Source organism: Mandrillus leucophaeus, unplaced genomic scaffold (genome assembly GCF_000951045.1).
Source record: "Mandrillus leucophaeus isolate KB7577 unplaced genomic scaffold, Mleu.le_1.0 Scaffold185, whole genome shotgun sequence".
In the NCBI taxonomy this organism is placed as follows: Eukaryota; Metazoa; Chordata; class Mammalia; order Primates; family Cercopithecidae; genus Mandrillus; species Mandrillus leucophaeus.
This window is the reverse complement of record NW_012101865.1, coordinates 924,889-950,591: the sequence shown is the minus strand read 5'-3', so window position 1 is coordinate 950,591 and position 25,703 is coordinate 924,889. Positions and strand designations below refer to the sequence as shown.

The window sequence follows — 25,703 nt, the reverse complement described above, 5'->3', positions numbered from 1 at the left end:
CCTGGCTAATTTTTGTATTTTTAGTAGAGACAGGGTTTCACCATGTTGGTCAGGTTGGTCTCGAACTCCTGACTTCAGGTGATCAGCCCGCCTCAGCCTCCCAAAGTGCTGGGATTACAGGCGTGAGCCACTGCGCCCAGCCATTTTAAACAGAAAAATTTTAAATGGCAAAACTAATTGTTAAGTGGAAAGCCCTTTGTTACAGCTCTTTTAGAATTTGTCTAGCAAGTGAAGACCAGAACCCCCCCCCTAAAAAATAAAATAAAATGGAAAGCCCTACACCAGTCACACAAATCACATCAGCAGCCCCTACCTGATGCCCGTGCCGCCTCTGCTAGAGCAGCAAGGCCCACTGCAGAAGCCATAAGCTGAGCCACCTGGGGCACCCGGAGCCTGCTCTTGCCCATCGGAGGGACAGAGGAGCTCTGAGGGAGTTTTGCTGCGTGTGCAAGTCCAGATGAAGCGTTTTCTGTAAAGCTCCCCCAGTCTCTTCTGGTTCCTTCCTTTCACACCCTGACCCTGTATTAGGCCCTCAGGGACCCGTGGGCCAAGCAACAATGCGGGGCCAACACCTCCAGAGCAGGCCCCAAGGCAACCCCAATTCCTGGTCATCTTCTCCCTGGATTATCTGCCTCCTGGAGAAACCAGAGCCTAGATCTCTCTCCCTGAGATAACCGAGACTTCAGAACCAAAGAGCTGAGAGATCCCGTCCCTTCAGGGAGACACTTCCACCTAGAGGAGTCTCTGGGAAGCAGATGGGGATATGGGACAGATGCATCTTGAAAAAGCCCCCAGATGCCTCCCTATGGAGGACCTCACCCACCCACATCACCAGCAGGGAGCTTGGGACATACCCTAACCACGGGGGGGTGACTGTTGTCGTCCCTGCACAGAACGTCCAGCGAGTCCTGACTTTCCAGCCGCTGCGCTTCATCCAGGAGCACGTCCTGATCCCTGTCTTTGACCTCAGCGGCCCCAGCAGTCTGGCCCAGCCTGTCCAGTACTCCCAGATCAGGGTGTCCGGACCCAGGGAGCCCGCAGGACCTCCACAGCGGCACAGCCTGTCCGAGATCACCTACTTAGGGCAGCCGGACATCTCCATCCTCCAGCCCGCCAACGTGCCACCTCCCCAGATCCTCTCCCCACTGTCCTATGCCCCAAATGCTGCCCCTGAGGTCGGGCCCCCATCCTATGCACCTCAGGTGACCCCTGAAGCTCAACTCCCATTCTACACCCCACAGGCCGTCTCTAAGGTCCAGCCTCCCTCCTATGCCCCTCAGGCAACTCCAGACAGCTGGCCTCCCTCCTATGGGGTATGCGTGGAAGGTTCTGGCAAAGACTCCCCCACTGTGACACTTTCTAGTCCTAAACACCTTAGGCCTAAAGGTCAGCTTCAGAAAGAGCCGCCCGCTGGAAGCTGCATGTCAGGTGGCCTTTCTCTGCAGGAGGTGACCTCCTTGGCTATGGAGGAATCCCAAGAAGCAAAATCATTGCACCAGCCTCTGGGAGTTTGCACAGACAGAACATCTGACCTGAATGTGCTAGACAGTGGGGAGGAAGGGACACCACAGTACCTAAAGGGCCAGCTCCCCCTCCTCTCCTCAGTCCAGATCGAGGGCCACCCCATGTCCCTGCCTTTGCATCCTCCTTCCCCCCCATGCTCCCCCTCGGACCAGGGTCCAAGTTCCTGGGGCCTGCTGGAGTCTCTTGTGTGTCCCAAGGATGAAGCCAAGAGCCTAGCCCCTGAGACCTCAGACCTGGAGCAGCCCACAGAGCTGGATTCTCTTTTCAGAGGCCTGGCCCTGACCGTACAGTGGGAGTCCTGAGGGGAATGGGAAAGTCTTGGGGCTTCCTCCCTGTCCCTACCCAGTGTCACATCCTTGGCTGTCAATCCCATGCCTGCCCATGCCGCACACTCTGCGGTCCAGCCTCAGACGGGTGCCCTTGCGAGAAGCAGAGGGAGTGGCATGCAGGGCCCCTGCCATGGGTGCACTCCCCACCGGAGCAAAGCAGCATGATAAGGACCGCTGCAGAGGAGCTCTGGGGAGCAACCTGTGTAGACAAGCGCGTGCTCGCTGAGACCTGCAAGGCAGAAATGACAGTGCAAGGAGGAAATGCAGGGAAACCCCTGAGATCCAGAGCCCCGCCTCCTAACACCCTGGATTCAAAGTGCTCGGGGAATTTGCCTCTCCTTGCCCCATTCCTGGCCAGTTTCACAATCTAGCTCAACAGAGTATGAGGCCCCTGCCTCTGCTGTCATTGCTCAAAGGTGAGAAGAGAGCCTGGAAAAGAACATCCTGTGGGAGGCTGGGCAGAACCAGAGCAACCTGCACTTCTGCCAAGGCCAGGGCCAGCAGGACGGCAAGACTCTAGGGAGGGGTGTGGCCTGGAGCTCATTCCCAGCCAGGGCAACTGCCTGACATTGTGCGATTTCAGCTTCATTCCTCTGCTAGAATGAAGTGAAATGCGGGTCCACCAGGGAGGGAGACACGCAAGCCTTTTCTGCAGGCAGGAGTTTCAGACCCTATCCTGAGAATGGAGTTTGAAAGGAAGGTAAGGGCTGTGGCCCCTGGACGGGTACAGTAACACACGGTACTGATGTCACAACTTTGCGAACTCTGCCTTGGGTTCAGCCCATCTGGGCTCAAATTCCAGCCTCACCACTGACAAGCTGTGTGACTTCAGACAAATGAATCAGTGCCCAGAACCTCGGTTTCCTCATTTGTAACATTGGGGATCATAACACCTACCTCATGGGGTTGTGGTGAAGATGAAATTAAGTCATGTCTTTAAAGCGCTTAATAATGCCTGATACACGGGCAGTGCCCAATAAATGGTAGCTATTTCCTGTTGTGATTTTTTTTAGAAAACTACATCACACAAAGAGTGACCCCTCCCCCAATTCGGATTGGCTTCAGACACACCTGGCATTTTCTCATGGGCTTAAATGACCTGGATTTCCTCAGGACAGGGTCTGGGGTGGGAAAGAGGAGGGACTGCAGGGCCTTCTAGAGACAGAGTTCAGAGACAAATGATGTGAAACCTTCTCCCTGAGATCGTAGGCAGAATCCACTGGGGGTGGCAGGGGTGATCTCAGATGGCCTCTGTCCATCCGGCCTCCCTGACGCCCCACAGAGGCACTGTTGTACAGACTGCTGTCATACCCTCTGTATCACTGCATCTCAGACGACCCCTACCATGAGGAAGCCAAGGCCCAGAGGGAGAGGGGAACCGCCCGAGATCCCACTATTGAGGCTGTGACAGAGTTGGAGCACAAACCGAGGGCTTTTTGTCCTCATCGAGAGAGGAAGCTTTCCACACCTGTTTGGATTCTTGGAGGATGAGACTAGTGGAGACTAAGGAGGGGAGGCCTCCTAATGGGGTCCCCAGAGACAAGTGCTCCTGGTTACCTTGCTCCCAAGTCTTTTTTTTTTTTTCCTTTTGGAGAAAGGGTCTCACCCTGTGGCTGGAGTGCAGTGGCATGAACACGACTCACTGCAGCCTTGACCTCCTGGACTCAAGTGATCCTCCTACTTCAGCCTCCTGAGTAGCTGGGATTACAGGTGCATGTCACCATGCCCATATAATTTTTGGTATTTTTTGTAGAGACAGGGTTTCGCCGTGTTGCCCAGGTTGGTCTTGAACTCATGGGCTCAAGTGATCCTCCTGCCTCAACCTCCCGAGTCGTTGGAATTACAGGTGTGAGCCACCACACCCGGCCTCCAAAGCCTTTTCTGAACATTTCTGAGAAAGAGGATGTAACATCAGTCGCCTCAGAGGGACCCTTCCCAGAGTGGACAGTGTCCTTCTCTTCCCAGCTACATCTCTTCTCTTCCCCACCCCTCCCCTTTCCTGGGACACAGTGACAGGTGGTGGTGTTCTTATCTGACGGTAATTAATGTTTAACCTCTCCTCGGTGTCACTGGTTTAGACCCAACACCTCCGTGCAGAGGGATGGGTCTCCCTGGACAGCACCCCCAGCCCATTCAGCCCTCCACGGCAGCCAAGTCAGCCGGATGACGGCTCCCCTCTCCCCACCCACTGCAAACAAGTCTACTTCCTGTTGCTTGGGTCACACTTGGCCAAAGGTTAACTGTCTTCACCTTGTTTATTAGTGAAAAACAACCTAACAGGTGGACTATTCTCACCAAGTAAATGAGACCCGGGAGCTACAGAAGTTTTTTATTAAGACCAGGCGTGGTGGCTCACACCTGTAATCCCAGCACTTTGGGAGGCCGAGGGGGGTGGATCACCTGAGGTCGGGAGTTCCAGACCAGTCTGGCCAACATGATGAGATCCCCTGTCTACTAAAAGTACAAAATTAGCTGGGCATGGTGGCGGGCGCCTGTAATCCCAGCTACTTGGGAGGCTGAGGCAGGAGGATCACTTGAACCTGGGAGGCAGGGGTTGCCGTGAGCCAAAATCCAGCCATTGAACTCCAGCCTGGGCAACAGAGAGAGACTCCATTTCAAAAAAGAAGTTTTTTATTAAGGGCCATAAATATATCTTCCAACTCACAGGACCACGAAGCTCTCTGCCCTCCTCCGGGTGGCAAACATTTCAGAAATGATTCTGGGAGGGTGGAGTCTGAGTGTCTGAAGAGAGGGGTGGATGGCTCCAAGTCTGTGACTCACCCGTCCTCAGGTTGGCCCTGTCTCGACTGAGGGGCAGGGACCAGGCTGCATGACCCTTGAGGTCTCCTGGCTCCTGGGCAGCCCAGGCCTGCAGATGGAGCTGGAACCAGCCAGAAGTTTCCAGAAGAGCGTCCGCGTACCTGGGAGCTGGCTGGGGACCTCATCGTTCCTGAGAGCCCTGGGTCCAATTCCATTTCCAGGAATCTCCACAGCCCCACCCTGCCCAGCGAGGGAGGTAATTCTCCAAGTTGTCACTTGCCTACGAAGTATGGCAGAGTCAAGCCCAGGAATAAACGACTAGTAATATAATAGTAGCAGTAGTCAATGGCATAAGAAAGAGAAGTCAACCATGTTGCTTGGCAGTTTATGTACTTGATCACTCATCCTCCTGGTACCCTTGGCTCCATCATAGGTTGTATTATTGATATTTTACAAAGGAGGAAAATGTGGCTCACAGAGATTACTTGCCCCGGTTCATGAAAATACCCTGGGAAGCTTACTAAAAATACAGCTTCCCCAACCCCACCCCAGATCTGCTAAACTCATAGTTTCTAGGAATCTGGTTGTTTGCTTTTGAGGCAGAGCCTCACTTTTTTACCCAGGCTGGATTGCAGTGGCATGATCACAGCTCACTGCAGCCTCCACTTCCCCTGGCTCAGGTGATCCTCCTACCTCAGCCTCCCAAGTGGCTGGGACTACAAACACACACCACCATGCCTGGCTAACTTTTGTATTTTTTGTAGAGACAGGGTTTCACCCTGTTGACCAGGCTGGCTTCAAACTCCTGGGCTCAAGTGATCCTCCGCCTTGGCCTTCCAAAGTGCTGGGGGGAATCTGTATTTTTCATAAACTTCTTTGGTGATTCCTCTCAAGCAAGTTGAGGGACCAGTGCCATTACACCATCACTTTCTCTCTCCATAGCTTCAAATCAGCTCCCTAGAGGGACCCCCATTACACCCGCTGTTGCAACAGAGTTGAGGGTGGGGGTACTGCATGGCTGTGATGCCTGCAAACCTCTGACCTCCCGAGCTCCCGACTCTAGGAACACACAGGGCTTGCCTGAGTCTCCACCCCGAAAACTGGGCCAGCGGGACTGGAGCTCCTTCAGATTCCCAGACAGCCAGAGGCTCTGTGTCCCTCTCAAGTCTGAGTGTCAACCTGGACAGGGAGGCTATGGCCTGATGTCACCAATGCTTGCCCCCTGTTGCTGTCCCCACCTGCATTCCAGACCATGGGACAGAAACAGTAAGCTGAGGCAGGTATAGCCAGAGAGATGGAGGCAGCCCTCACCTCCCCTGCTGGTGCTGAGGCTGACGGAACAACTCTGACCCCAGAGCCTGCTGCTCAGCCCCTTTGGCTACTGGAGCCCATTTTCCCTTCCCACTCTAAGGAGAAAGGGGGCATAGGGAAGATAAGCTTTGGCCAGTCCATATGAGAAGAACAGCAGTTGGAATTAACTGGAATGCAAGAGCGACAGAGGGAGTGACGGGAGACTGAAGCAGGTACAGTGTCAACACAGGCGGGGAGAAAGTCACAGGCTTGGTTGCTGTCAGAGAAACAGTGTGGAGGTTCAGAGCAGTCAGCTTGTTCTTAACGGGCATAAGTCCAGGGAAGGGAATAAAAGAGAAAAGGAGAGGGGAGAAAGAAGAAAGATGAGCCAGGTACTATAGTAGGTATTTTACACATTTAACCTCACCTGAGTCTCCCAAGAGTTCTGCAAGATAGGCAATTGCTATAGTCTGAATGTTGGAGTTCCCCCAAAAATTTGTGTGTTGAAACTTCATGTAATAGTAGCTAGAGGTGGGATCTTTGAGAGACCGTGAAGACTATGCCCTCAATAATGGGATCAAGAGGCCAGCATGGTGATTCACACCAGTAATCCCAGCACTTTGGGAGGCCAAGGTGGGAGGATCCCTTGAGGCCAGGAGTTTGAGACCAGCCTGGGCAATATAGTGAGACCCTGACGCTACAAAAAATGCAAAAATTAGCCTGGTGTGGTGGTGCATGCCTGTAGTCCCAGCACTCAGGAGGCTGAGGTAGGAGGATCACTTAAGCCCAAGAGGTTGAGGCTGCAGTGAGCCATGATCGCACCACTGCACTCCAGCCTGGGCAACAGATCAAGATCCTGTCTTGGAAAAAAAAAAACACACACAAAGGAATGGGATTAATGCCCTTATAAAAGAGGTTGAGGAGAGTGCCCTAGCCCCTTCCACCACACAAGGACTCCACAAGAGGCGCCATCTGTGAGGCAGAGAGCGAGTCCTCACCAGACACTGAATCTGCTAGCACCTTGATCTTGAACTTATTGGTCTCCAGAACCATAAGAAATAAACTTTTATTATTTATAAATGACCCTATCTAATGTATTTTGTTATGGCAGCCCAAACAAACTAAGACAGTAACCATTCACTGATTCATTTTTCTTTTTCTTTTTTTTTTTTTTTGAGACAGAGTCTTGCTCTGTCGCCCAGGCTGGAGTGCAGTGGCGGGATCTCGGCTCACTGCAAGCTCCGCCTCCCGGGTTCACGCCATTCTCCTGCCTCAGCCTCCTGAGTAGCTGGGACTACAGGTGCCCGCCACCTCGCCCAGCTACTTTTTTGTATTTTTAGTAGAGATGGGGTTTCACCGTGTTAGCCAGGATGGTCTCAATTTCCTGACCTCATGATCCGCCCGCCTTGGCCTCCCAAAGTGCTGGGATCACAGGCGTGAACCACTGCGCCCAGCCCACTGATACATTTTTAAACATGTGTGAATTGAGGGCCCAGTTGTATGCCAAGCACTGTCCTCGGCAGTAGGGATACGGTCAGGCAGGCAAGTTCCCTGCTGTCTTGGAACGTGTCCTCCACTTACAGAGAAAGAAACTGAGGCCCAGAAAGGAGGCCAAGGTCCCCCTGTTAGTGAGTTAGAGGTACCAGAGTTTGGGATTTAAACCAAGGCTTGTATAACATCAAGTCATCTAATCTCTCTGCTTAGCCGCATGACCTTAGGGTTGACCATGTTTACAGAGTGATGACTTTAGTGATGACTTTAGTGCTTCACCGGGGTAACGTCAACAAAGAGATACATGGGAACCAGTCCCCAGTAGTCAAAGGCATAAGAAAGAGAAGAAGTCAACCGTGTTGCTTGGCAGTTTATGGCATCACAGCCATGCAGTACACCCACCCTCAACTCTGTTACAACAGCGGGTGTAATGGGGGTCCCTCTAGGGAGCTGATTTGAGGCTATGGAGAGACAAGGTGATGGTGTAACGGCACTGGTCCCGTTAGTACCCCACAGAAGCATGGGCTAAGAGAAAGCCATCAGTATTCCTAGAGCTTTCATTTAGCAAACGTCTGTACGGGGCCAGACACTGTGCTGAAGGTTTCATGGTTCTTGGTTGAACATTTTCTTTTCTTTTTCCTTTTCCTTTTTTTTTTTTTTTTTTTTTTTTTTTTTGAGACAAAGTTTCACTCTTGTCACCCAGGCTGGAGTGCAATGACCCCACCTCAGCTCACTGCAACGTCCACCTCCAGGGTTCAAGCGATTCTCCTGCCTCAGCCTCCCAAGTAGCTGGGATTACAGGCGCCCACCACCACACCTGGCTAATTGTTGTATTTTTAGTGGAGATGGCTAACACCATGTTGGCCAGGCTGGTCATGAACTCCTGACCTCAGGTGATCTGCCTGCCTTGACCTCCCAAAGTGATGGGATTACAGGTGTGAGTCCGGCTAATTTTTTGTATTTTTAGTAGAGACGGGGTTTCACCATGTTAGCCAGGATGGTCTCGATTTCCTGACCTCATGATCCGCCCACCTCGGCCTCCCAAAGTGCTGGAATTACAGGCGTGAGCCACCGCACCCGGCCCACTGATGCACCATGCCCAGACTAATTGAACATTTTCAATCAGACAGCAAAGTGGAAATGCTTGTCTTCAACTGTACAGATAATCAAACCACGCTGGCTGAGTGCCTTCCCCAAGATCATCCAGCTAGTAAGTTGTGGGACTGAATTGAAAGCCTAAGCCGGTTGGACTCCAAGATACACCCTGCCTCTCCAATGCACCTTCATTCATCTCTCCAGACTGCCTTGGGAGGATGGGCTAGAGGACCTGTTTAAATGGCTGTCTCCTGCTTAATTGGAAGCTCAAACCCCTCTTTGCTCTTCATACAGATTCACTCACACTCACCCCTCACAGCAAATGTATGAAGATGAGTCTTGGAAAGCCCTTGTTCGACTGGGTCAATAGAAGATGGGAGAGAAAGGTTCTCCCCCAAAAGATGCTGTAAGAAAGAGCCACAGCAGAGCTTAGAAAGGGGTTTTCAAATAGGGCAGGGGATTCAGATTTTGCCTGTAGAGTTCACTGGTGCTCTCTCTCTCCTTCTCTCCAGTGAGGAGTCCCCGAGGCACTAGCAACAGTGACAGGTGTAGTGTTGGTGGCCACCTGAGTTCCCAGGAAGGGGTGAGGGAGGGAAGCTGCGCTCTCTGGCTGGGGGCCGATAGAGCCTTCCCCTCACTGGCTCGTTCTCTGAGACCCGACCCAGGTACACCTTCCTGATCACCTCCTGTCATAAGTGCCTGACTTCCCCTGTAGGTTAGGGCCTGGCACAGGGTAGGTGCCAATGAATGTGAGGGGGAAAGAATTGAGATTGAGGGAATGGGAGGGCAGGGCCAAGGGTGGGAAGAGGTGTGGTGCCAAACACCTGTTAACCTCAGTAGGGAAGGCACCAGGTTTGAGAGGCCAAATAAAGGATCCCTAGCCAGCAAACGAAACATGGGGGTTTCAGGAGGCAGAGGTTGCAGTGAGTTGAGATCATGCCACTGCACTCCAGCCTGGACAACAAAATGAGACTCTGACTGGAAAGAAACAGAGAGAGAAAGGGAAGGGAAGGGGAAGGGGAAGGGGAAGGGGAAGGGGAGGGAAGGAAGGAAAAGAAGGAAGGAAAAGAAACATGGGAGTTTATTAGGGACTTGCCTACAGGGGAGAGAGTCCAGTGGCGGTGAACTGGACAGGAGAACCACCTTACATACAGAAATGGTCCGGGGCGGCAGGCTGGACAACATACCAGTGGCAGCCGACTGGTCGGGAAAACCTCAGCCCCTTGCAAACAGCATGCAGTTTATAGAGCATTTTCACTTAACACCCTCCCCTAATGACCTCCACCTGGCAATCTTCATTTAACCCAAAACTCAGGGCCTCAATCCCCTGTATGGCCAGTGTTCCATTGGAAGGGATGGGACAGGGGCTCCAATGTTCCTGGTAGGTAAGAAACAGGTTGGCCACTCCCAGATTCCTTAGCTCAGAATGCACATTCAGGTCTTCCACACAGGGTCACTCTTGGGGTGCTCTTCAGTTATCTGTATCGGGTGCGTTTACCCTGTATGAGGGCCCTGCAGTGGCCACTCTGGCAGCCTGAGCAGGTTGGACCGTGAAGCAGTAGGTGGCTCCCCAGCTCCTCCTGCCTGCCCCACACCACACACACATGACTGTGGTCAGGGCGGGGGCTGTGTAGTAACTGCTGGAGTGGTGGAGGGACCAGGAGCCCCACATTGCTGTTTTAGCCAGTGACAACTTCTGAGCACAAAACATTCACTCTTAGGTCATATTCCTTCCACCGTCTTCGTGAAGTCCCGGTGCCCCGTGTCACTGTCTCCGTTTTTCAGAAGGCAGTCGGTTCGGGGAAGCTGAGCGCCTTCCCCAGGGCACCCAGTCAGCTGGGGCAGAATTCAGATCAGAACTCCCGACAGCTGGGAACGCCGCACGGGATCTGCCCTCCATAAACGACCAGGCCTGAGCTGTTCCCTCCTTTCCGGGGGCTGGGGCTGGGCAGAAAGGACCCAGCTGAGAGGAGGCGCAGTGCGGGGGACGCGGGGGACAGCTCCACCTGTCGCTGCTGCCCAGCAGGCTGGAGACACGGAACGGCCCCTCCCCTTGGCCCCCCGTCCCCCATGCCATAGTTCTCATCCATTGTCATCGTACTGTCTCGGCGCTGCTATATTTAAGACGGTGCAGGCTCCGGGATCGCATTCTTCTCCTGGTGCCCGCTGAGCCGAGGGCAAGAAGAGAACAAGGACCCTCTCGGCCTCTGGAATCTTCTCCCCAGAGACTCCTAAGTGGGCACACTGCTCTGTGAGTCACCCCCGGAAATCAGGGCTGGGGAGGGATGCCTCCTGAGAGTCAGCCACTGGGGAGTGATTTCTGTGGGTGTATGTGCGTGTGCGCGCGGTTGTGTGTTGTGAAAGGAGCCTGGGAAATTTGTGCTGAGGCAGCACCCAAGTGAAAATGGGAGGGGATTCCAGAAACCCCTGCCGCATCCCACTGTTTTGTGTGGCCCTGGGTCTTCTGAGAGCTGAGCTCTCTGTGATGTGAAAGTTGCAAAAAAAAAAAAAAAAAAAGGGTGGGGGCTGCCCTGGGAACTGGAGTCTTTCCTGCGATGGAGCAGCGATCAGCGGGAGCCGGCGAAGCTGGCAAGCTCCACGAACTCAGAGCGGAGCTGGCTGAGCTCGGCTTGGCCAGCCCCACAGGCAGGGAAAGAGAGCGAGCCCTCAGATCCCAAATCTTAGAGCTGGAAGAGATTTCATCCAGTGCCTGGCAGGAAACCGAGGCCCAGACGGGAAAGGAGTTGCCTCAGCTCATGACTGGCAAAGGCAGGATTCGGCCTCGCGGAAGCTGGTGGAGCCCCTGGCTAAGAACGCGTCCCGGCCTGTGCTGCCCGCCGCGCGCAGGATGTGTCTCTGCTCCCAGCCACCCCACCCCGCCTCCAACGCAGCTCCCCTGCCGGCAGTTCTCGGAGGGGTCTTGGCTCAACTGCTATGCATTTCTCTTTCCCTCCTGAAGAAGGGGAGAAGCCTCCTCCGCAGATGGAGGCTTGGGAGCAAAGCAGAGGGGAATTGGGAAGGCCACGCGGTGGGACCTCTGACCCAGATTTTTGCACCCCAAGAGAGGGAAAAGGGGGCAGTTTCCCCTTCACGCAGGCACACACGGTGTTCTCGGAAGAGGCACCCTGGTCCTTCGGGAAAGGGCAGGGAGGCCGCAAACTTGTCCCTGCTTAATCCCACGCATCAGTCAGTGCTTTAAAAAGAATTGGTGGCTCATCCGCTAAAGCCAGGGGTCTGGTTGCTGGAGGCCCCGAGGTCAGGGACGCGCGCCAGGCCCCTGCCCGCTGTGCTAATCAGGAACAGAGCATCCAGGGGAAGGCAGCCAGTGGCTGGTGCCAGGGAATGTTAACTCTCAGCCACTGGAGCCAGGGCCATCGTGTCCCAGGAAAGCTGGGGCAGAGTGGGGGGTCCTGGCTCCACCTAGGGTGGTACCCAGCAGCTCTCCTCCTGGGCCATGAGGAAGAAAGAGCAGAATGAGCAGAGCTAGTCACTTCTTTGTGTGCAGGGAGAACTTCTTCCATCAGGAGGGGGTGATACGAAGCCAAAGAGGGTGACTGTCCCATTATGTCATTTGAGATGATTAACAGGAGCCCAGGGAGCTTCAGGGGCAGCCCTTGGTCCCAGCTAACCCTGCAGCCATCCACTCTCTTTTCCTGATGCCCACAACTGCAGACACCCAAAAGGAGCAAACTTCCAGGAGGCAGAAGGGGTAAAAGCCCACTAAGACTGACCCTCCGCAGCCCCAGCCCCCGACACCCCCACCACATGCCCCTTCCAGGCCAAGGGCTCTCCAGTAAAGCCAGTGGGTTCACCTTCCATGTCATGGACTTAGAGAAATGCTCACCTGGGTGCTGTGTTCACGTCCAGGCAGAAGACAGCCTACATATGCACACACACACGCACACACACACACACGCACGCACACACACACGCACACACGCACACACACACAAACGCGCACACGCACACACACACAAACGCACACACACACGCACACACGCACACACACACACACACTCTGCCACCTCCAGCAGGCCCCCCTAGAGAGGCAGGGGCCGCACAGAGACGACCCCACAGAAGCTGACAGGAGCGGGCCAAGGCAGGCGGTCATCCCTCTTCTGTTTCCATCCCCACGTCTGGGCAGGAACCCTCCCATGCCAGAAGTCTGCAGACCAGGATTCCCACCTGGAGGAGGTGTGAAAGCCATTCCAGGGATTCCAGCTTCAGCATCAGAGGGGCCCTCAGAGACCCAGCAGTGACAGAAGCCTGGATCTGAGAAAGAACTTAGTGCAAAAATCCACAGCCAGAAAGCGCACGGGCCTCCCACACCCCTTACTTGCCTCTTCATATCCATGGATCAGCTTCCTGAGCCTCCCCCGGGTCAATGTGATCCAGCCCCACTGGGCGCCATGAGGGGCCTAGACCTGAGCCTCAGGAACGAAAAGGAGATGTGTACATTGCAATCCCCTTATGAAGAGAAAGGCCCTGTGGCCCACCATGTCCCCACCCTCGGCCATGGCCTCGCCTTGAGTGGACATATGACATAGAGGTCAGAAGGGCTAGGGGTTGGGCTAAGGATTGGCTGCCAGTCATGGCCCTATCACCATGCTGGGTGACCTTGGGCAAGTACTGCCCCTGTTCATCAGTAAAATGGGATAATAATGGTGCTGTCCTCATTTGGGTTATTGCAGGGACCGGGGATAATGCATTTGAAAACTAACATGGGCCTGGCACATAGTAAGTTCTCACTATCGTTACTTTTAATTCACTTACAATCTTGTTGAACAGTCAAGATGCACAGATACAAAATAATTACATAGAGAAGGCATTGTCTGAATCAATGCTAAATTGTGGAGTGCTAGAAAATAAGTACGAAATAAATTAGAAGAGGGAAAATTCTAGGTGGCCTGTAGTTTTTCAGAACGGCTTCTTAGAAAAATAATGCTAATGTCTAACACTTATGTTGTACTTACTAAGCCCCAAGCACTTATCTAACCTTCACAACTACCCTGGGAGGTTGGTAGACCCATTTTACAGATGAGGAAGCCAAGTCATGAGTCTTTCCCAAGGTTACACACTTGTAAGCTGGGATGAGGAGCTGGGATCATACCCTGTGGGCTGGATTCAGAGTCTCTGTGCTAACTAGCATGCCCTCAGTTGGGGTTTGAAGCATGACTAGAGTTAAGGAGGCCAGGAGGAGGGGGAAGGGTGTGCAGGGAGAGGAAACCAGTGAAGGCAAAGGCTCAGAGGTAGGACTGAGCATGGCCGGTGCAGGAAGAATTGGGACACCTGCCCATCCTGAGTCAAAGACAGAGCCGTGGACATCACAGTTTCAATCACTCATTGTCTGAGGAACTGAGGCCCAGAGAAGGGAAAACCTTGCCCCAGATCATACAGCGAGACAAGGGCTGGGCTGCAGCTGGAAGCAGCTAGAAGCCAGGGCCCTGCTCCCTAACGTGGGGCTCTGCTCACTCAGCTGGGGAGCACGTGTGGTAGAGGAGAAGCCAGGCTCAGAGCCTGCCTCTGCCACCTTGGGCAGGTCCCTCTCCCTGTCAGACCTCAGTTTCCCTGTCTGCCCACTACAGAGAGGACACCCCCACTCCCCCATCCTGCCAGCCTCCTAGAGATGTTGGGAAGACTGCATGGGAGGGGACAGGCAGGCACCTGGTGGAATGACCGTGGACCTTGGCCTTGACAGGTTGTTGCTCTCGTAGCCATGACTCTGCCGCACAGCTTGGGAAGTACGGGGGACCCCCGGCCCCCCCAGACCATGGAGGTCCACAGGCTGGAGCACCGACAGGAGGAGGAGCGGAAGGAGGAGCGGCAGCACAGCCTGCACATGGGCTCCTCCGTGCGGAGGCACACCTTCCGCAGCAGGTGGGAGCCACGGGGTCCCTGCCCAGCCACTGCCCTGCCTCCGGTCTGAGGAGGGAGGCCCAGCCTAGCCCTCTGGAGGCTCCAACCTGATGGGGGGGAGGGACATCCCTGCTTTCTGAGCCCCCTATCTGAGGAAGGAGACACAATTGGCTCTCTGGAGACCCCCATGTGATGGAAGAGGCACAGCCCTGTCCTCTGGAAACCCTGTTCGAGGAGGGAAGCACATTCAGTGTTGGGGGGGATGCAGCCTTGCTTTCTGAGACTGGTATGAGGAGGGAGGCACAGCCCTGCCTGTTGGTGCCCTGAGGCTGAGGTGGGCAAATGCAGCCCTAATCTCAGGGAGCCCCCAGCCAATCCCTCAGGAGCCGTTCACTCCCCTCCTTCTGAGAGCAGCGAGGAAGAGCATGAGTTCAGCGCCGCAGACTACGCCCTGGCAGCAGCCCTGGCTCTTACGGCCTCCTCTGAGCTGTCTTGGTAAGTCAGAATTGCTTCCCAGGGAGCCCTGGCTGAGAAGGGGCCATCCTGTCCAGTCCCCGGCCTCCCTGCTGGCCTCTCACCCTGAGTGTAAAGAACCTGCCCAAAATCCCACATCTAGAATAAGGGTCTAGACAGGATTTTAAGCCCAGTGCTCCCTGCCCACAAAGACCACACACCACCCTCTGGAAGGGTGCACGTGTCATAGCCGGGGACCATCCCCAAGGGAGAGGGTGGGGGCCCACCTCACCGACAGGCTTCCAGGCTTCACGTGGTAGGGGAGGGAGCTAGGAATAGGACAGAAGGAGCAAGTAAACCAGGCCCCAGTTTCCCACGAGGCCAGAGACTAAGGAAGCCTCTGAGTGTGCCGGCTTAGAGAAGCAGCATCCGGCTTGGGGCAGGCTCCTGGGCTAGGAGGGTTGGGTCGTGGTCCTGGCTGACCTGAAGCAGGTTGCTGAGCCTCAGTCCCTGCCCTATAAAATAGGGACACTAAGGCCTGGCCACTTGGGTATTGTGAAAACAAGATGAACAAAGGTTTGCGAAAGAGCCTTGAAAACGATGAAAACAGTCAACTGTTTATTAAGCACCGACTGTAAGCAGGGCCCTTCCAGGCTGTTTTGGAGGCAAGGGAAGATGCAAAGTCACGCATGTCCTCCCAAAGTTTAAAGCATCCTGGCACTGCTGGGCATGGGGAATGGAACTGGCCAAGATGCCCCAGGTGCCCCCATCCCTGCCTGAGCCCCAGTGGCCTCTGTCACGGCAGGGAAGCCCAGCTGAGACGCCAGACGTCTGCCGTGGAGCTGGAGGAGCGAGGGCAGAAGCGAGTGGGCTTCGGCAATGACTGGGAGAGGACCGAGATCGCCTTCCTGCGGACCCACCGTCTGCTGCGCCAGAGGCGGAACTGGAAGATGCTGAGGCAGCGGGTAAGGGTGTGGGCTGTGGAGCCCCCAGGGCCTGGGACCTGCAACGCACCACTTGCTGCCATCCTCACCCCCTTCCCAAGAATCAGGACGTCCTAGGCAGAGTCCAGGCTTTGGGTTTGCATCTGATGCCTGTACACTCCAGCAGTGTGAGCCTGGGCAAGTGCAACCCTGTTCCTGAGCCTCAGTGCTCTCATCTGTAAAACAGGGATTACAGTGGCTCATGCCTGTAATCCCAGCACTTTGGGAGGCCAAGGTGGGTGGATCACCTGAGGTCAGAAGTTCGAGACTAGCCTGGCCAACATGGTGAAACCCTGTCTCTACTAAAAATATGAAAATTAGCCGGGCCTGTAATCCCAGCTACTTGGGAGACTGAGGCAGGAGAATCGCTTGAACCCGAGAGGCAGAGGTTGCAGTGAGCCAAGATCACACCGCTGCACTCCAGCCTGGGCTACAGAGTGAGACTCCATCTCAAAATTTAAAAAATAAATAAATAAAGTAAAATAGACATCATTGTAACAATTATCAGTGCTGAGGTGGGATTTAAATGAGACTGGGTTTGGAAAGTGACTTTCCCGCTGCCTAGAACACAGAAGGCCCTCAGGAAACGCTAGCCCTGATGAGTATCAGGATTTGAGCCACTCTCCACATCTCTTCCCCAGCTCCCACTTACACAGGCTCTCTCAGTGTCGTGACTTTCACCCCCACACCCCCACAGCGGGCAGGGGATTTTGCTATCATCCCCATTTTACAGATAAGGACACTGAGGACCTGCCTATGGTACCACAGCTAGTTAATACCTTGACCCCAGGCCAGCTGGCTCCGAAGCCCATGCCCTGCCCACAGTGCCACCCTGCTCTGCTAGTGCGGGGGACCGGGAGCTCCAGCCCATGTGGGTCTAACTACAGAGTCTGGGTGTCAGTGGGGAGGTAATGGCGAAGATGGCAGAGAGGTGGTCCCTGGCTCACAGCGTCATACACCTCCTTCCGCCTCCAGACAGAGGAGAAGGTCCAGGAGGCCAAGGAGCTGAGAGAGCTGTGCTCTGGCCGCGGGCCCTGGTTCTGGATCCCTCTTCGCTCCCATGCTGTCTGGGAGCACACCACGGTCCTGCTGACCTGCACTGTCCAGGCCTCGCCACCACCCCAGGTCACCTGGTAAGCCGCTGGGGCAGGAGGGGGTTCTGGGCCTCTGGGGTCACGAGTGAGTTCCTCACATCCAGTACTTCTGCCAGGACTTCTTGTTGTGGACCCGTGAACCCTGAGCTCTGTCCACCCACCAAATAGAGCAGCTGCTGAGGAACCAGACCTGGGTTGTTTTTTAAAGGCGGGGTCTCGCTCAGGCTGGAGTGCAGTGGAGTGATCATAGCTCACTGCAGTGTTGACTCCTGGGCTCAAGAGATCCTCCCACCTCAGCCTCCCAAGTAGCTGGGACCACAGGCACAAGCCACCACGCCCAGCTTAGGCCTGGGTTATTCTTAGCTGCCCCCCAGCCAGCCTGGGGCTGGAAGACTGGGCCCCTGGGGAGCCAGCCCTCATAAAAATATAATTCTGGTCTCATGAGAAGGCAGGTGCTGCAAGCTGGGTGTCTCCAGGGTTGAGGATGATGGTGAGAGGCGGGGCAGGGGCCAAGGGGCAGGGAGAAGATGGGGAGGGCAGGGCCTACAGAGAAGGAGCACAGGCCTCAGGGGCAGGGGGGAGCTTTGTGTTCCCACCCTCGCTTTCTGTCTCTCTACTCAGTGTGAGGTCTCAGCCATGCCTCTTAAACTCCCTGGTCCTGCCTCCATTTCCTATTTTGAAGAATGGATTGAAGGCCTCCTGTCCAGCTTGTGTGTGATGAGAATTTAATACAATAGCATGGAAACCTCAGAACTTGAAAAGGGCTGGGAAAACAGGAAATGCCATTCCTGGGAGGGTAGAACGCCAGAGGCTAGGCCTCACTTGGGGAGGGGCAGAGCAGGGGCGGGGGTCTCTTGCACAGGCACAGATCGGGGTGGGCATGGCCGCGGCCCACGTCTCAGTCTCACCACAGAAGAAGACACGTCATTCACATGGCTTAGCTACTCTTTCCTGAGTGCCCCCTGTATCTAAGGCCCATTGCCCAGTACCCTGGGGGATGAGGAAGTGGTTTCAACAAATATTTACCGAGAGTGTCATCTGTCCCAGGACCTGACTGAGGCACTGGGGCACAGAAATAACCAAACAAGCCCAGGCCCACTTCCAGCACTTTGGGAAGCCAAGGAGGGAGGATCACTTGAACCTAGGAGTTTGAGAACATCCTGGGCAGCTGGGAGACCCCATCTCTACAAAAAATTTAAAAATTAGCTGGGCATGTGGCCTGCACTTGTAGTCCCAGCTACTTGGGAAGCTGAGGTCAAGGCTGCCGTGTACCATGATTGCACCACTGCACTCCATCCTGGATGACAGAGTAAGATCCTGTCTCACAGAAAAAAAAAAAAAAGCGGCCAGGCACGGTGGCTCACACCTGTACTCCCGGCACTTTGGGAGTCCGAGGCAGGTGGATCACCTGAAGTCAGGAATTCGAGACCATCCTTGCCAACATGGTGAAACTCTGTCTCTACTAAAAATACAAAAATTAGCTGAGTGTGGTGGCGGGTGCCTGTAATCCCAACTACTTGGGAGGCTGAGACAGGAGAATCACTTGAACCCGGGAGGCAGAGGATGCAGTGAGCCGAGATTGCACCACTGCACTCCAGCCTGGCAACAGAACGAGACTCTGTCTCAAAAAAGAAAAGAAAGGAAATAACCAGACACAATCTCACCTTCAAGGAACTAACTCTTAGCCCAGAAAAGAAACATCAACATGCAAAGAAGTATATTCGTGGGTGATATTTGAGATCAAAGAGTCTGGGTGAAAAGGAAGAAGGGGCTACCTCAGCCCATAGAATCCAGGAAGGCTTCTCAGAAGAGGCTGTATATCAGCCAGATCTTGACAGGGAACAGCCGATGGTCTAGCAGGAGAGAGAATAGAGGCACAAATAATGGAAAACACAAAGGAAAACAGCAGCCTCTTATACGTGAATCCACATTACAATGACCCAGAACTTCACTCTCATTTGAGCATCAGGGCCATTCATGAGATAGGAACTATTACGCCCATTTCACAGGTAAGGATATCAAGGCTCAGAGAGGTAGTGTGACTTATCTAAGGTCACACAGCCAATGTGAGCTAGGATTCAAATTCAGGTCTCCTGCCTCTAAGCCCATAACTCTTTCAACTGGCCTAGAGAGTAGGAGAGTGATTATTACTGCTATGGGATAATTAAGGAATCAGAGAGACCAGGGGGTTGAGGAGGCATTATTTAATTATTTAGCTAATCCAACCCAGTCGGATTAACATTCAAAGGACTGAGCCCCGAACAAAGAGTCCGGTGACCTTTTAAGCATTTTGTGGGTTGGGGGCAGGGGAGATCTGTGCAGGGGGAAGCATATTACAGAAGCGAGAAACAAAGACAGGTATTCAATTAAGACATGCATTACATCATTTCTTACTTTTCAAGGATAAACGTGTTTTACGACTTGAGTGTATCTGTCTAGTGGCCTTGCAGCTGCACAGCTAGAGAAACAGGGTCTTCACAATGCCTGGGAAAGGAGGAGATAAGGCTCACTAGGCGCAGAAAAACACGCAGTTAATTTTTAAAGGATTCCAGTTCTTTCTCTTCCTCAGGGGGAGTTGGGTTTTCTTACATACAGCTGAGTTTTTGCTTACACATTCTTTAATTTTTCTTTTAATTCCTGTTCCATTACAAGTGTTACTTTTCTTAAAGCACATATAATGCTTCAGAAGTCAGAGAAATAGAAATCACTCAGGCCAGGAGCCATCAAGAAAGGCATCTTGAGGGAGCTGGCCTCAGGGCTGGTCATTGCCAGCTGGAATTTATTCCAAAAAGTATGCCAAGTACCCTGCTGGGCTCTGGGATGCTGTGGGGACTGGGCGGTCCCTGCAGGCAAGTTACTGGTTCCACTAGGAGGACTGCTCCCAGCGTTGGCCGGGCCAAGTGGAGGTTAGCATCTCAGCTGTCCTGGCCCCGCAGCCAAGCTCTGCTCAGCCCTGGCACTGAGGCCCACATCGAAGGCATTTGGAAACCTCTTGGGATTTGTTTCTACCCCTGCCAACGAGGTTGCCACAACAGGGAGCTGAGCATTCCTGACAACTGGCAGAAGCCAAGCTCAGGTCCACCTCCAGCCCAGGCAACTCAGGTGGCCCCTAGTACTCTTGGCTTGATGGATCTGGTTTTCCATCATCAGTCACATCAGGCAGGGCCACATGTTGCCCCAGGACTGACCTCCAGAGGTTCTGTCCAGCCTCAGGGCTGGAGGAATATTCCAGCTCACCTGGCGTATTAGACAAGTCTATTCATTCAATGATTATCATTATTATTATTATTTAGAGATAAGGTCTCACTCTGTTGCCAGGCTGGAGTGCAGTGGTTCAATCACAGTTCACTGCACCTCAACTTCCTGGGCTCAAGCGATGCTCCCACCCCAGCCTCCCAAGTAGCTGGGACCACAGGCATGTGCCACCACACCTGGCTAACTTTTTAATTTTTTGTAGAGACAGAGTCTCACTATGTTGCCCAGGCTGGTCTCGAACTCCTGGTCTCAAGTATTCCTCCCATCTCAGTCTCCCAAAGCTCTGGGAATACAGGCATGAGCCACTATGCCTGGTCTTATTTTCTTTTTTTAAAGCATTTTTTTTTTTTTTAAGATGGAGTCTCATTCTGTTGCTCAGCCTGGAGTGCAGTGGCACCATCTCGGCTCACTGCAGCCTCCACCTCCCGGGTTCAAGCGATTCTCCTGCCTCAGCCTCCCAAGTAGCTGGGATGACAGGCACCTGCCGCCATGCCCAGCTAAATTTTTTGTGTGTATTTTTAGTAGAGATGGGATTTCACCATTTTTGCCAGGCTAGTCTGGAACTCCTGACTTCAAGTGATCCCCCCGCCTCAGCCTCCCTAAAGCAGTCTTAAAAAGTAAAATCGAACACCAAAATATGTGAGGCCAAAAAAAAGATTTAGATAAATAACAGAAATCTCACTCCTTTTGAGGTCCTTGCAGAGCCAGACCCTGGGCAGGCCCCTCACTTCCCCTGTCCCAGTCAAGCTTGTTTTGTCACTGGCTGCCACTTCAGGTGGTCCTCTGCTTGTGCCTTCAAGGGCCTGATGGCACAGGCAGAGACTGAGGCCCAGAGAGAGGGAGGGGTGAGCGTTGAGGTCTCCGGCTGTCTCGGCCATGCCAGAGCTGCAGCAGCTGCTTTTTCCAGGAAAAGAAAAGCTGGCCAGGCTGAGGTGTCTGGAATCTTCCTGACAGGTGCGTGGTAGGGGGCCTAACCCTGGCCCCCAGGCCTGGAGAGCTGGGGAGATTGAGCACCCAGATTAGACATCACCCTCTCTGCGGGAGGTTTAGCCGGGGTCCTTTCAGGAGGGGGCCAGACTGGGGGCTGCGTGGTGGGGCATGGGTGTGGCTGTGTTTGGTTGCCCTGGAGACAAACAGGGCATGAATGAGGCCAGGTCCAGGGAAGGAAGTGGACTGAGGCCAGGGTGCCCTCTCTCTGGGAGGCCTCCTCTTCAACCTCAGCCACCCACCCAGGGCAGAGAGAAGAATTCATCCTGTGAGACTCCATTCCATGGCCTCAGGGACACAGAGGCCCAGAGAGGGGTACGGAGTTGCCCAAGGTCACACAGCAAGCTGTGTCAAAACCCAGGCCTCCTAAGTGTCACTCACCCTCACTCCTCAGTTCCTACTGCTTAGGCCTCCAGGACCCCAGGCCACCCCAATGTCCTGTCCACACAGCAGGGGGAACAAGACCCAAGTTCACAGAAAATAAGGGCAACATCCAGGGCAGGGTGATCCGCTTTACTACCCTTGGGAATCAGCAGAGGACATTAAGAAAAACAATTTTTTGTGGGGGGACAGGGTCTTGCTCTATCACCCAGGCTGGAGTGCAGTGGTGCAATCATGGTTCACTGCAACCTCTAACTCCGGGCCTCAAGCAGTCCTCCTGCCTCAGCCTCCTGAGTAGCTAGGACAACAGGCACACCCCACCACAACCAGCTAATTATTTTAAAGAATATTTTATAAAGATGTGGTCTTGCTATATTGCCCAGGGTGGTCTTGAACTCCTGACCTCAAGCAATCATCCAGCCTTGGCCTCCCAAAGTGTTGGGATTACAGGCATGAGCTACCGCATCTCACCAGAGGATTTTCAAAATACGGATCTGAGGGTCTCACCCCCAGAAATTCTGATTTCATTGATTTGGGATGCAGCCTGGACCTGGAGTTTTGTTTTGTTTTTAACGGCTTACATAAGCTAGAAGCTTGTTTTCTTCCATCTAAATGCCTGGATGCAGATTCCCCAGGGACTGAGCTCCAGCTCACTCCTGGAGGGTCAACCCTGAGCTTCAGGGTGTGAGACAGCCACCAGCACCTCCCTGTTCCTGCCAAGGACAAAGGGAACGATGACGTGAAAGGGGGCAAAGGGTGTCATCGGGGCAGCCACATGACTCTTGTCCCCGCTTGCTGTTGACAATACTAAGTCATATGACCACACCTAGCAGAAAGAGAGGCAAGGAGATATGTCATATATTGGGTGACCCATGAGTAAATTCTATTTCCCTCTGAGAATGGATATTGGACAACAATTAGCAGTTTCCGATGCAAATTCCCACAGCCTTATGTTCAAAAACTGGGCATGGAGATTTCTGAAAGCTCCTCCAGCTATTGTAATGAGAACCAAAAAGAACAGCCATCCTCAGGGGTTGGGAAGAGAGGCAGGGGTCTGGGGTTCCTTCCCTGGCAAGCCCCTTCAGAGGGAAGGGAAAAGCTGGAGCCTGGTCCTAGGGTACCCCTGGGGATGGCTGGGTAGGGGGAGGGGCAGCTGCCCCTAATTACAGGCTCCTTCTTCTCTGCCCCCAGAAGGGAAACAAACCCTTAAGGACCTGTGGTATGTGGGCACAGGGGAAAGCCTTTATATGCTCATCCCATTTAATTATCACAGCAGCCCTGTGAGGCCAGTGCGTTCATACCCCCATTTCACAGGTCAGGACAACTGAGGCTCAGAGTGGCGTAAGTGCTGCTCCGATCGCACCAGCAAGTAAGCAACACAAAACTGCAACTGAAGGCCAGGCATGGTGGTTCACGCCTATAATCCCAGCACTTTGGGAGGCTGAGGCGGGTGGATCACCTGAGGTCAGGAGTTCGAGACCAGCCTGGCCAACATGGGGAAACCTGTCTCTACTAAAAATACTAAAATTAACTGAGCGTGGTGAGGGCACCTGTAATCCCAGCTACTCGGGAGGCTGCGGCAGGGAGAATTGCTTGAATCTGGGAGGCGGAGGTTGCAGTGAGCTAAGATCGCACCACTGCCCTCCAGCCTGGGCGACAGAGCAAGACTCCATCTCAAAAAACAAAACAAAACGAAACACAAACCTGCAGCTGGAATCCCCGTCCGAGAGACTCCAGACCCCTCCCACTTAGAACACACTGCCTGCCACAGACCGCTGTGTCTCCACAGGTACAAAAATGACACAAGGATTGATCCCCGCCTCTTTCCTGCCGGAAAATACCGAATCACCAACAACTACGGGCTGCTGTCCCTGGAGATTAGGAGGTGAGACTGGGGACCTGGAGAGACCCATGACTCCGGGCCCTGCCACCGCCGAGGCTGGAGCAGGATCCCAAACCCTTCCTCAGAGCCGCGGCCCAGGTTCACCTTCTTCAGAAGTCTCTGGGGTGCTGGTGAAAATACCGATTCCTGGGACAGGACAGACCCTCCCCTTACTCCCAGAGATTCAGACTAAGCAGGTCTGGAACGGAGCCAGGAATTGATATTTAACACACACCCACTATGTGATTCCGATGCCTTGAGATACACGGTGAGAAATTTGGACTCAGAGGCTGGCCGCGCGGACTGGACGCTGAACTAGGCATGCTGGGAAGGCTCCTTGTGGGGGAAAGAAAATACCATAATACACGCACATATGCACCTGTGCACACACATATGCACACATGCACATACACAGTGCACACACACGTGCACACATGCACGTACACAGTGCTCACACATGTGCTTGTATACACAGACGTACACATGTGAGGGGAAGCAATTACATGGGAGAGAGTTCAGCCTTTCAGCAGATGGTGAGTCCTAAGCATGGTTTTGAGAGAAGAGGCAGGGCGCATGCGGGGAGGCCACATAGGAATATAAGGCGTGGTGGCTTATTAAATGAGATGATATGTGTCACTCATCATTCATATCAGCTGCCACACGCTGAGTTCCTCCCAGGTGCCAAGCCCTGTGCTAGGTGCTTTTCACATACAATCCATAATCCCTGCCACCATGCTTGAGGGAGCACCCCATGTCACAGGCGACAAAAGAGGCCCAGAAAGTTAAGGGTCTTGTACAGCTGCTATGCGGCAGGGCCTGGTGTGAGCCATTTCTCTCTATCTGGGCTGTTTCCCAAACACCAAACCCTCCAGTTCAACAGACCCAGACCTCAGAGACACAAAGATAAGCAGAACAGTCATCTTACCCTCCAGAAGTGGGGAGACACAATTATCTGACCTTATAACAGAGGCACCCCATGGACTGCAGAGTCGGGGAAGGTGTGCAGGCCCAGGGGACCTCCAGGGGCAGGCAGAAGCAAGAGGGATTCCTGCGCTGAGTGACCGGCGCAAAAAGGAGGCATCAAGGGGCCTCTGCTTGCTAATGGGGCCAGAGGTGCCACATCCTACCACCTCCCCTCTGTCACCAGGGTGCCCCTAGGATGGAGCTGGCCCAGGCTTCCACTGGGAACATGACAGGGTTGGCCTGGTTGGTGGTGAGACCCATATCTGAGACTGGGAACACCTGGGTGTCTGGCCCAGTTCTACCCAGATTGCCGTCTGCCTTGACCAAGTTTGTCTGCTGCTCGCTGAGAAGGAAGGAGCCTCCCGCTCCAGGATTCTTGTTTGAAGCTGAGTTGAATTCCATTTGCTCTGTGACTCTGGGAAAGTCACTTAACCTCTCTGATCCTCCAGAGTCAGCAATAACTGCAATGTGGCATATCATATTTTCAAAGCACTTTATCCTGAGATGGTTTAGGTGGTGTCATGTCCCCAGTTTTTCAGAGGACACCGAAGCATGGAAAGGTGCAGTGGCCAACCTAAAAACACAGCTTTTCAGAGATTGTGACCAAAGTCTCTTCCTGGCACCATGAGGCTTTCCTTAGTTCCAGCCTTTCCCACCCACATATGGGGACTTGTGTTTCCCATGGAGCCCAGCAGTCTTGGGAGGAACTTCTCCTTCTCTCCTTTTCAGATGCACCATTGAGGACTCAGCCACTTACACTGTGCGAGTGAAGAATGCCTACGGCCAGGCCTCCTCCTTCGCCAAAGTCCTCGTCTGCAGTAAGTCCTCCCATCCCCAACAGGCAGTCCGGGCCACAGCAAACCCTAGCTGAGCAGACAAGGACATGGGTCTGCGTGAGACCTGAGGAAAGGCCGTTGGCACAAGGCTGTTCAGCCTGGCATTGGGTGACCAGGGCAGCCCTGGAGACTCCCGCTTCCCTGGAGGCCTTCGTAGCGGGTGATAGTCTCCTCCATCAGCCTGGCATGGGCTGATGGTGGAAGGCGAATGAGGCAGGATCACCTGTCCCTGTGGGTTGGTGTCAAGAGCAACTGGGAGAGGGGAAGGGAACTGACCTCTCCTGAGTCTTCACTGTGTGCCAGACACCCTTGATGGTACCTGACTTCATCCTGAGCCAGATGGTGGCAGGGCTGGGACTTGAACTCAGCTCTCTCTGCAGAGTCGTCACTGGCATGGTGGGCACCTTTGTGTGAACTGAGTGGATGAATTAGCGAAAGAGGCCCCTTTTCTGCAGGCAGGTGCAGCTCCCACTCCAGGGCACATGGCTTGGCAAATGGAAAACAGACTGAATTTTAGCCCCCAC

General features: G+C 53.8%; 2 protein-coding genes across 2 annotated transcripts in view; both read left to right on the top strand.

The window, feature by feature from the left end:
* Nucleotides 1–2,846, top strand: part of IL22RA1 (interleukin 22 receptor, alpha 1) — a 28,028-nt gene extending 25,182 nt beyond the window's left edge. The window contains exon 7 of the mRNA XM_011977863.1: nucleotides 894–2,846. Coding sequence (XP_011833253.1) covers nucleotides 894–1,826 — 933 coding nt within the window. The 3' untranslated portion in view covers nucleotides 1,827–2,846. The remainder of the gene's footprint in view (nucleotides 1–893) is intronic.
* Nucleotides 2,847–10,570: 7,724 nt separating this feature from the next.
* The window catches only part of MYOM3 (myomesin 3), a 59,335-nt gene continuing 44,202 nt past the window's right edge, over nucleotides 10,571–25,703 (top strand). Inside the window, exons 1-7 of the mRNA XM_011977862.1 lie at nucleotides 10,571–10,740; nucleotides 14,188–14,366; nucleotides 14,760–14,840; nucleotides 15,604–15,763; nucleotides 16,757–16,914; nucleotides 23,288–23,383; nucleotides 25,073–25,161. Coding sequence (XP_011833252.1) covers nucleotides 14,206–14,366; nucleotides 14,760–14,840; nucleotides 15,604–15,763; nucleotides 16,757–16,914; nucleotides 23,288–23,383; nucleotides 25,073–25,161 — 745 coding nt within the window. The 5' untranslated portion in view covers nucleotides 10,571–10,740; nucleotides 14,188–14,205. The remainder of the gene's footprint in view (nucleotides 10,741–14,187; nucleotides 14,367–14,759; nucleotides 14,841–15,603; nucleotides 15,764–16,756; nucleotides 16,915–23,287; nucleotides 23,384–25,072; nucleotides 25,162–25,703) is intronic.